Raw genomic sequence first — 12459 nt, 5'->3', positions numbered from 1 at the left:
TGTTTTATATTTGCAGAATAGCACCTCTGGAAAGGATCTACAGGTTAAAAAAATATGATATGATATTTTTCATATGGTATTACCAATGTTTTCAAATAGGAGATGAAAACCAATAGATGGTCGATTCACTCATGGTCATCCATACCATACAGAAATGGGAACAATTCATCAGAATGATTAAAGGTTCAATCTACAAAAGGGTACAGTATTTCATTTTAAGTAGAAGCAAAGGGCGGGTACTTAAACCGGGTAGTAAAAGGGCCATTAGAAACACGGAGTATCTCAGTGATAAATGATTAGGATCATACTTGTAATTATAGGATTATACTTGTAAAAGCTGCATATAATATGTTCCTAAGGCTCAGTTCACTCCTATGCCTTTTTGGTACGTTTTGCAGAACCGCACTACAGTCCATTTGACATGGTTTTCTATGAGACACGTTCACATCTATGCTTTTTTTTAGCCGCTGCGTTTTTGGAAAGGGACTTTTTAAAACACAAAACTGAGCTTTTTGGTTCCAAAGACTTCAATAGATAAGCTGCAGAAAAGCATGTAGTGCGTTTTTGCCATGATCTGTAATTTGAAATCCGCCCAACAACAGACAGGCAAAAAAAAGCATAAATACTGCAAGTTGCGGCAAAATCGCATGTACAAAAACGCAAAACGCACAGCAAAACGTACTGTAAAACTCACCAATCGAAAACTGCACAGATATGAAATCGAGCCAGACCAGGGATGTCAATGTTTTCTTTGGCCATATGTGGCCCTCTTACCTTACCTCTTCTTTGTGCACTACAGCTGTTCTGTTGCTGATGAAGGCAACACTTTCTTATATAATTTTTGCAACGGAATATTCAGGACACGTTTTATGGCAAATTTTTCAGGATAAACCTCTACATACAGGTTGCAGGGTGTCACAGTTCAAACCGCCCAAACCATAAGTGTTACATTAGGTAGATGTATATATTCAGAGAATATGCCTCGCGCCTAGGAGTGCCTAATATGATGTGTACTAATATAAATAACGGAGCAGCTGCTATAGATATGGTTGATTAAGTAAGAAAACCCCCCGGCTAAAAGGGATAATATAGCGCTTGCTGGTAAATGCAAATAGGAATAAAATATCAATCTAAAAGCATAAAGGTAAAATATATGCCCTTAAAGTCTCAAGCTGTGACACATTCACATTTTCCACCACAGCTACTGGTTTATCTGCAGCAGCGTTGCCAGGAGCAACAACACCCCTCTCCAAGGACCTCGGGAACTCGATCCATATACCTGGAGAATCCCGGTCTAGGGGGACCTGAGCCCAGCAGTCACCTTTTCCCTGACCTGGATGGTCATAAAGCACTACTGGTCTCTTTGTCATACGACATTTGAGACCCATCACATCTGGTGAGTTTACATCCTATTTCTCCTTTGAAAGTCACCTTTGTGATTGGATCTCCTGGATCATTGGAGGATTCAGCACCAAGCACTGGCACTTTTTCCTGGCACTTTCTTTGGACTTTTTATCACATAGTCACTTTTGAACTACTTTGGACTTCACCTGGCACTATTGTTATTTATTTTATTTATATTTATACATACTGTCATACTGTGCATTTTAAGGGCATATATTTTACCTTTATGCTTTTAGATTGATATTTTATTCCTACTTGCATTTACCAGCAAGCGCTATATTATCCCTTTTAGCCGGGGGGTTTTCTTAATTACTGTTACATGCATAGATGGTAGCCTTAGACCTAGAATTTCCATCCTCCAGGCCTTAGACAGTTAACCCCCACGTCCCCAGTAGTATTTGCACACCCTGTCCACAAATAAGTTTCCAGGACCAGTACAGACAGATTTGCACTAGTAAACACACCTCTCACTTCACATCCCAGGCACTGGCTATGTTTGGCACTTAATCCATCTCACAGAGGCTTCTTGTTGAGACAAAAATTCTTGTACTGAAATAATTCTTCAATGGTAGAGTAAAAAATACTGGCATTAGGAAAACCCAAATATTGGCTTGACAACAATGAACTATTGATAACATGAGGTAGCTTGTGTCTTTCAGCTTATACGGGCATACCTATTCTCTCCATCACTGTCTTTAATTTCTCCCATAGACCAAGCAGATCTTTCGGGGGGGGGGGGGGGAAGGGGGGCACACCGATCTCTCCCTCCTTCTAATGCTCCTTCTTTGGTCTTTTTGTTGTTAAGTCCTTGTACCCATCCTCCCTCTAGTAAGCTCCAAAGAAAGGGAACCAAACTCAGTCCCTTTCTCGAGGGGGAGAACACAAACCCTGGAACAGGACTTCTTCTCCTCTCTCTGTCTGCTACCCAGAAGCCCCCAAGCCAATGTCTCCACCCACTATATAGGAACTCCCAGATCCCCTTATCACATAGGAGGAGCAACCCCTAAGGGAAACTCAACCTGCCAACAAATGTAAGCTGGAATTTATAATAATATGTTAAAACTGAACTCTGGGCAACATTAAAAAAAATGTCCTTTTGTTAGCATCTTCATTCTAAAGTAATGCTGTAAAAAGCTTGTTACGTTTAGAGAGCTAGGACAAAGACAGGTACTTACCTTATTCCTTGCATCCCTTGGTTTCCCCTGCACTGGTTGACCGTTCCTGCAAATGCACTTGTCTTTGTGGGTTGTGTCGCTTCCAACTTTTCTACGTCATCACGTACAATGCAGAATTATTAGTCCTGCACTGTCCCTGAGAACATTGACAGTCCTCTCACATTTCAGAAATGGATTCGAACAGAGGGGAGTGCCTGCTGCCTAGGAAGTGAGGAATAAGGCGCTTCTCTGTTACACTCGCTAGACTCAATGAGTATTAGAGCCTTACTACACAAAGGAGATGAAGATGCTGAAAGGATATTTTTACATTTTTAGAAGTAGATTGGGATTCAGCTTTAATTACAAAAGACCGGTGGACCATCCATTGCTCTCCACGAAGGGGCGGATGTCAATGGACAGGTGTCCACTGATGCCAGTCGACATCCCATCCTGTCCCCTAAAAACAGACGGCTGGTGATCCATTCCCCATCTGTCTGGCGGAGCGGATAAGATGGGATGACAGTCAGATGAAAACAGACAGGTGGTCCATTTCAATCTGACAGCCCATAGAGGATAGCAGGCTGTATCTGTGTACACTCTGCATCAGTGGAGGGGACACGGTCCTGTCATCCACCTGCTCATCAGAGGTCAGCAGAAAGATCGCCTGCTGAGGGGGCTGGTACACTGGTCTGAACAAATCTGAACAGCTCTTTGCCATTAACATTGGAATGTTTAGTTCACCGATCAATTACAATCACTTTGTCATGCGCAGCCATTAAAGCAAACTGTTATGCTCAGCCATTAAATCAAAAAACAGCAAGTCACATGGCATAAAATAAGGATTGTTACAGCAAAAAACACAGGTTGCAGCCTAGCAAATCAAGTAATTTGTTTACATTACCTATATATATATATATATATATATATATATATATATATATATATATATATATATATATATATATAATATTTATTTACAAGTATTTATTTCAGTTTGTTATCAGTAAATATTTATTATATAATTTATTTGTTTTACTACTATAATATATTATGTACTATAATATATTTTCTATGTTTCCAATTGGTAAATTACTGTTGGAATGGTTGGTCACATCTCCATTTATTTAAGAAAATTTGTATTCTAGTATTCCATGTATTGTTATGGGCTTGCAAGCACCAAAAAGTCATGTTGGCAATAAAAGAATGAACAAATGATTTCCTGTGGTGTAGAATATGTTCCTCTTTATTTTATAATAAAAAGTGCTAATGTAAAATCTCCTGCTTTATCATGTGTTAACAAGAAAAGTTACAAAGCAAAAGGCTCCATAGAAACGTTACATATAGCCATGCCCAAATTAAAAGTAAAATTTAGCTTGAGATGTTAAAGTAAATCTGACAGCAGTAGACAGTACACAAACATAATACTTATGTAAGGTTGAAAAACATAAACCTATGCTTGTAATACCATGCCTCAAGGCCATATAGAAGCCTCAGATTTTTAATACACAAATACCATCTTTCTGAAAAGGAGAGTTAGTGTGTACCTCTTACATGCAGATGCACATATACAATCCTACAATGCAAGTGCCTCACAAAAAGTCAATGAGGCGAATGCACTGTGTTCTATTGCAGAGCGGAGCTGGCCAAAACTCCAACTTTCAGTTGTCCGTAATTGCATACTGAATTTCCTGCAATGTCCGTTGTTTGATCCCTGAAAGGCTAACTAGAGATGCACACCAAAAATATGCACAAAAAAAAAAGTACCAAATAGCATTCAGAACACAATTTAGTTTTAGTGGGATAAATTTTTTGAAGCTGGACCTTTGCAAAATATTCATAGGCAAACATTTTGCTAAGTTGGCCCCTCAGAAATAACTTAACCGCTTGCCGACCGCCGCACGACTATTTACTGCGGCGGTCAGCCCCTCACAGTCAAAGCGACGTAGTACTACATCGCTAGCCTGTGAGGGTCTAGGGAGCGAGCACGCGGCGCCGGAGGCGCGGTCACGGACCCCCCGCACGTGTGACCGACGGACCTGATGTCCGCCGGTCACTCGCGATCGTCCATTAGAGCGGGAGAAAGGCAGGCGGCTAATGTAAACAAGCCGCCTGTCATTCTCCCGTGTAAAAATAGTGATCATACGGTTCTACTATGTAGGACCGTTGATCACTGTTCCTACACCTCAAGCCACAGCCAATCACAGTTAGAATCACGCCCCTAGGGACACACATAGCCCCTCCCTCTCAAAAAGTTAACCCCTTCACTGCCAGTGTCATTTTACAGTAACAGTGCATATGTATAGCACTGGTTACTGTAGTAATGTCACTGGTAACCCCAAAAGTGTCAAAAATGTCAGTCAAGGGTCCGATCTGTCCGCCGCAATGTCGCAGTCCCGCAAAAAAAAAACAACAAAAATGACAAAAATCTTTCCCTTTGTTAGTAAACGCGATAACTTTTGCGTAAACCAATCAAAATACGCTTTTTGCAATTTTTTTTACCAAACATATGTAGCATAAAACAAATTGGCCGAAAATGTTGATTTTTACATTTTTTGGGGGGGAATTTCATATAAAAAAATTTGAAAAATATTGTTGTTTTTGCAAAATTTACGCTCTTTTTTTGTTTATAGCGCATGATCAAAAAATCGCACAGGTGATCAAATACCACCAAAAGAAAGCTCTGTTTGTGGGAAAAAAAAAGGACATCAAATTTGTTTAGGTACAGCGTCGCATGACCGCGAAATTGTCCGTTAAAGTCACGCAGTGCCGAATCGCAAAATAGGCCCTGGTCAGGAAGGGGGTAAAATCTTCCGGGGCTTAAGTGGTTAAGAGGTGAAGCCCTCAATTATATCTTCTCAATCCTGCCCTGAAATTTACAGGATATTTGAATATCTGAATATAGCAATCAGTGTGCGTTTTTAAGGAATATTTCAACAGTATCAAGTTTCCATTTAGGATGATCACAAGGAAACATTCGCAGTCTGCATCACTAAACTGCAAGAATCTGAAACACATGCCTAAAAGGACTGAGATTATGGAGTATTTTCTAAATTGTAACTAAGGAGGTGTAACAAAAAGAATAAAGTAGAACTATAGCCTTCAAATAATAAAAATATGTGCTACTGACCTTACAGTTTTCCCTCACTCTGCCTTTTAAGTCTGGCAAATATCTGTTGATGCTACCATGATGAGATGACAACACTGCTGGCTGCTACTGCATTCAATACAGCATTGTCACCCTAATGAAGGATGTGCCTGCTTGCATTACAGAGAAGAGATTGCATTGGGTGTTACTATCAGCATTGTCACTGCAAGCCTGTAGCTTGTCATGAAGTATTCCTGCCTCCTGCTTTTTAGATTGTCAGCACTGACTGTTAATATAGCCTTCTATTGTAAGCTGCAGTTTCTGGAATGGTGAACATGGGGGCACAAATGAAGGAGAAACTGGCACACTCAGGAGTGATAAAGATTACTTTGTACAAAATTGTGCTTTAGATCTTTCAATATTTTCTCATGCTGATTTTAATTAAACGCATTACACACTCTCAAACGCACAGTTGAACCCCTTGCTTGTTACAGTGGGGAAAACAATTATTTGATCCCCTGCAGATTTTGTAAGTTTTTCCACTTACAAAGAAATGAAGGGTCTATAGTTTTCATCATAGGTGTATTTTAAATGATAGAGACAAAATATCAACCAAAAATCCAGAAAAAAAAAACGTAATACAAATGTTCTAAATTGAGCTGCAGTTCAGTGAGTAAAATAAGGAAATGATCACTTACCAACCAACAATAATTCTGACTCCCACAGACTGGCTACAGTATGTGCTCATGTGGTACACAGATTAGTCCTGCCAATTTAAGAAGGTGCTCCTAACGACAACACGTTATGTGTATAAAAGACTCCTGTCCACAGAATCTCTTTCTTCCATTCAAACCCACCATCATGGGCATGACCAAAGAGCTGTCAAAGGACATCAGGGACAGGCTTGTAGACCTGCACAAGGCTGGAATGGTTACAAGACTATCAGTAAGAAGCTTGGTGAGAAGACAACCATTGGAGTGATTACTGGCAAATGGAAGAAATATAAAATATCTATCAATCACCCTCGGACTGGAGCTCCATGTAAGCTTTTGCCTCATGGAGTATGGATGATCATAAGAAAAGTGAGGGATCACCCCAGAACTACACGAGAGGAGCTTGTGAATGACCTCAAGGCAGTTGGGACTACAGTCACCAAACAAACCATTGGTAGCACAATACGCCACAATTGATTTAAATCCTGCAGCACCTGCAAGGTCCCCCTCCTCAAGAAAACACATGTAGAGGCCTGTTTGAAGTTTGCCAATGAACATCTAAATGATTCAGAGAAGGATTGGGAGAAAGTGCTGTGGTCAGATGAGACCAAAATTGAGTGTCATTAACTCAACTTGCCGTGTTTGGAGGAAGAAAAATGCTGACTATCACCCCAAGAATACCATCCCTACAGTCAAGCACAGATGTGGAAAAATTATGCTTTGGGGCTGTTTCACTGCTAAAGGTACAGGCCCACTGTGCCGCATTGAGGGGCCAATGGACAGGGCTATGTATTGTAAAACCTAGTATAAGAACCTTCTCCCCTCAGCCAGAACACTGAAGACGGGTCATGGATGGGTCTTCCAGCATGACAATGACCCAAAACATACTGCCCAGGCAAGAAAGGAGTTGCTCAAGAAGAAGCACATTGAGGTCATGAAATGGCTTAGCCACTCCAGACCTTAATCCTATAGAAAATGTATAGAGGGAGCTGAAACTTCAAGGTGCCAAGCGACAGCCAAGAAACCATAATGATAAAGAGAAGATCTGTAAAGAAGAGTGAAATAAAATCCCTTCTGAGATGTGTGCAAACCTGGTCACCATCTACAAGAAACATCTTACCTTTATGCTTGCCAACAAGGGTTTTTCCACCAAGTTCTAAGTCATGTTTCGCTTGGGGATCAAATACTTATTTTACTCACTGTACTCACTGAACTGCAACTCAATTTATAACAATTGTATTGCACCCCTGATCAGCAGATTGCAGGTGCCATGCAGGACTCCGGCAGACTAATCTTTGTATCGTTCTGCTCATACCTTGTACGGGAAGGGAGATACACACTGACAGTATAAGACAATGAACAACCAGAGCGCTCAACAGTGCCATGGTAGTTTGAGAACTACAAGCCGTCAGCCGCGAAGGCTGTCAGTACTTGTAGTTTTCTATTCACAGAACTCTTTGAATGAATGAAGCAAGCCAGGAGGGCGCCTAGAAAAGATGTCTGTTCTCTGTCACTTGGGAGGGGGGGCTGCAGCTGCTGGAACATCATAACATGTTCCACTCTAAATACAGGTGGAATATCTAGCATGTTCCAATAGGTGAATTTATCCTTTAAACCAGTGGTCCTCAACCCTGGTCCTCAGGGCCCACTAACAGGCCAGGTTTGCAAGATAACTGAAATACATTACAGGTGATATAATTTGCTGCTCAGTGATTGCAGTACTCTAGTCTGCATATCTCCAAGGTAATACTTAAAATTTGGCCTGTTAGTGGGCCCTGAGGACCGGAGTTGAGGACCAATGCTTTAAACTATGTATGTGCTGTCCTGATACCAGATATGCACACGCTTGTTCCAGGTAGTGGCCAACTAAGTAGTAAAACAAAGAAGGCCCAGGAGGTTTGCACAAGCTAGAAATGACAGCTGCCATATTTCTATCAGTTGGTTAGATTTAAGTTGCTGCATTTCATCCATTTGTATAGATGCAAGAAAAACTCACCGTCATAAACAAAGTAGGTTGAGTCTTTAAACACCAATATAGCAGGAACTTCATTCAGCTTGACATACTGCAAAGTAAAAATATTCAAAATAATACAACAGTACTTACAATACAAATGTACAGTACATACTAACAATATCAATAGACAATACTAACACAGTATCATAAAAAAAACTTGGCGATGGTCATTTTTAGAGACTGTTTCCATTGTGCACCAACATTGAACCAATAGCATTGCTAAAGGCTGGGTTCACACTGATCCAAATTGGATGCAGGCTTCCTCGCATCCAATTCGCATGACAGGAGAGCGTGACCGGCTTTCAATGAAAGGGCGGCCATGGTCCGAATTGCAGAAGAGTCCTGTGCGTCTTCTGGTCTGTTTTAAGTGCAAATTAGGCCAATAATTCAGACTCGATTCGCACCTGAAATGGTGACTAAACACGCAACTGACCCCCTGCTGTGAGCCGCGGCCACAGCATGTGTGAACTCAGCCCTACTCCTTTTTATTTCAAGCCACTGGGTTATATATTTGAGTTTTTATGGAGTGCTTTTGAGTCTGAAGAATAGTTTGTATTATTAATTTGCATTATGATATATTACTTTTTTCCTTTTTAAAATATATTACCCTATAGTCGAGGAATGGCTATGCATGCAACCATTTTAGTTTTATTAATTACCCTACATAGTGGACCAGTAGTTTCATAGCAACATTTTTTCAGTGACTGCCAATCTAACTACCGCCAACTCAGGAGACCACTACCTGGTACATATGGACATTAGGAATTCTGAACAATGTAATCAAGACAGACAAGTCACATGTAGCGGAGGTCATAGTGATCGGGACATAGTGATGAGCATAATTCTTAAACCACACACCACTCCTCAGATACCTCCTAGTTTTTTTAGCGAGTTTTACTCTCAGCAACATAATAACCCTAAATTACCACAAAGTTGTTTTATTCCTTGTAAAATAGCAAAAAGACAAGTTACACAGCACTGATTTACTTGTTATTATCTGCAGCCTCAGAACCAACTGCTGAATGCTGCACCCCTGGGGCAGTTGGTAGTGTTCTGGAACACCGAATGTGTATCTATCACCTTTCATTGATACTGGTTATGTAATGTATAAAACTATCCCTGTAGTGACATCTAGGGGCTGATTTACTAAAACTGCAGGAGTGCAAAATCTGGTGCAGCTGTGCATGGCAGCCAATCAGCTTTTAACTTCAACTTGTTCAATAAGGCTTTGACAAAAAAAAAAAAAAACTGGAAACGGATTGGTTTCTATGCAGAGCTGCACCAGATTTTGCACTCTCCCGTCTTCGTAATTCAACCTCATAATGTCAGTTACTGTAATCACAATTTGTTGTTTTCAAGCTTGTAAAGCAGTATAATCCAATATACCTGGAAGCTCCGAAAGAAGTCCATTAATAAAGAGGAATTGCATTGGGTGGCGCTCTATTTTGCCGCCACTTCCGCTCTTTGTAACGCACGCTGACACCGGTGGGGATGCAGCGGCGCTCCCTGATTGTTAGAATAAATGCAGTTTAAGTGCTGGATAAGCACAATAACAAGTGAGTGTATACTTTTCTTTGTATTGTTTTTAATAAATGGTATTAATGTGGTTCTAACAGGAAGACATTTTTACCTCAATATATTCTATGTATTAAGTTAAAAAAACTTCTGTCTTCAGCTCATCCCCACCTACCCCCATATTTACCTGAGCCCGATCTCGATCCAGTGCTGTGCAAGAGGGCAGCGGCTCTCTCCACTCGCTCTCCTCAGTAGCCATGGAGGCCGTTGGCTCCTGCTTCTGTCAATCACAGTATGTGTCTTAAGTGACTTGCTATGGGGTCACTTGGAAGGAGGGGGGGTGGAGCCAGGACCACCAGCGGGGGACCCTAGAAGGAGAGGATGGAGGCTGCTCTGTGCAAAATGATTGCATGGAGCAGGTAAGTAAAAATTATTTGTCATTTTAAAAAAATCCTTTTAAATCACTCTATGCTAGGAGAGCTTTCTTGTTTTTAGCATATCAATCTGCTTCTGTTGTTCCTGTGAAACTATCATTTATGTTCCTGTGATATTCTTCTGATGTTGCAGCCTCTGGAGCATCCATAAAGGAGCAATACGATCACATTCTGACCTTCTTATTAATTAAGTGGTCTGTGATATCTGGTGAGTGCTTACAATGCTGGAGTTACCTGGGAGTCACACGGAAAAGGAGCAAAAATAGTGGCACATGTGGAGCACAGAGTGTTAAAGAGTATACACAGATTAGTGTTGGAGGTGGTTTTGCATACTGCACTTTATGAGCACAATTTGAAGTGGTATTTCTTTGCACTTATATTGTAAAGATAGTAATTTGTGGCCACTGGAATTAAAGCAGAACTTCCCCCAAAAAAAAAAAAAAATCCACTCTTCCTCCTCCTTATTCACGTCATTTTTTATTTCTTTTGGGGGGTGGTACCTGGTTTTGTAATTGGATAGAAAATTGGCTAAAAGATAGAATTCAGAGAGTAGTGGTTAATAATTCTTACTCTGGATGGTCTAAAGTTATCAGTGGTGTACCCCAAGGTTTAGTGCTGGGACCCTTACTTTTTAATATCTTTATAAATGATATAGGGTCTGGGATTAAAAGTAGCATTTCAGTCTTTGCAGATGACACCAAGCTATGCAGTGGAATAACTTCTTTGCAGGATGTCTCCAACTTACAAGCCAACCTCAATGCACTGTTTCATTGGGCAACTATGTGGAAAATGAAGTTTAATGTTGATAAATATACAGTTATGCACTTCGGGGCCAAGAATATGCATGCATCATACATACTAGGGGGGAGTAGAACTGGGGGAATCCATAGCAGAGAAGGATCTGGGTTTTCTGGTAGATCATAAGCTTAATAATAGCATGCAATGCCAAGCTGCTGTTTCCAAAGCAAGCAAAGTCCTTTCTTGTATTAACAGAGGCATTGACTTCAGAGAGAGAGATATCATGTTGCCCCTGTACAAATCATTAGTAAGACCTCATCTGGAATATGCAGTTCAGTTTTGGGCACCAGTTCTTAAAAAGGATATCAGGGGAACTGGAGAAAGTGCAGAGAAGGGCAACCAAACTGATAAGAGGCATGGAGGACCTCAGCTATGAGAAAAGATTAGAGGAACTGAATTTATTCTCTCTTGAGAAGAGGAGATTAAGGGGGGATATGATCAACATGTATAAATACATAAGGGGTCCATATAGTGAACTTGGTGTTGAGTTGTTCACTTTAAGGTCAACACAGAGGACAAGGGGGAACTCTTTACGTCTAGAGGAAAACAGATTTAGTCTCCAAATACGGAAAGTTTTCTTCACTGTAAGAGCTGTGAAAATGTGGAATAAACTCCCTCCGGAGGTGATTTTGGCTAGCTCACTAGATTGCTTTAAAGAAGGCCTGGATTCTTTCCTAGGTGTACATAATATAAATGGGTACTAAAAATTTTTCAGGTAAAGTTGATTCAGGGAATATCCGATTGCCTCTCGGGGGATCAGGAAGGAATTTTTTTCCCCTGCTGGAGCAAACTGGATCATGCTTTGCTGGGGTTTATTTTTTTCTTCCTCTGGATCAACTGCAGGTATAGGATTGTGTATATGGGATTGTATGGTTGGGTTTTCAATACTGATTTTTTTTTTTTTTTTTGGTTGAACTTGTGTCTTTTTTTCAACCTAACTATGTAACTATGTTGGGTTTAACTGCAGTGTCTTATTGCCATTGGCTGCAAGCTCTGGTCAGATGCTGGTTTTCCATGCTAGTTTGACAGAAGCGAGACTGGCTTCTGTCAGACAGGGAGCTTTAACACATGGGCTGAAAGTCAAGCAGTTCCTGCCAAATCGTTTTCGGCCTGTGTGTACCCAGCTTTGAGGCTACATTCACACCTGAGCGTAGCGTTTTTTACCGCGATTTTACCGCGATTTTTGTGGCGTTTTTTACCGCGATTTTACCGCGATTTTTGTGCAGGCATTTTTAGATTGAATAGAGATCAATGGAAAACGCCTGTAATCTGCCCAAAAAGAAGCTCATGTACTTTTTTGAGCGTTGGGCGTTTTGTATACAGCGTCAAAACGCTCAGATGT

General features: G+C 40.7%; 1 protein-coding gene across 1 annotated transcript in view; it reads right to left on the bottom strand.

The window, feature by feature from the left end:
* TMX3 (thioredoxin related transmembrane protein 3) overlaps positions 1-12459 on the bottom strand; it is a 115723-nt gene that overhangs the window by 44033 nt on the left and 59231 nt on the right. Inside the window, exon 9 of the mRNA XM_082258600.1 lies at positions 8353-8419. Within this exon, the coding sequence (XP_082114726.1) occupies positions 8353-8419 (67 nt within the window). The remainder of the gene's footprint in view (positions 1-8352; positions 8420-12459) is intronic.

Source organism: Pelophylax lessonae (assembly GCF_965119305.1).
Source record: "Pelophylax lessonae genome assembly, chromosome: 5".
Classification (NCBI taxonomy): Eukaryota; Metazoa; Chordata; class Amphibia; order Anura; family Ranidae; genus Pelophylax; species Pelophylax lessonae.
Note: the sequence above shows the minus strand (reverse complement) of the source record. Positions and strands in the feature narration are given on the sequence as shown.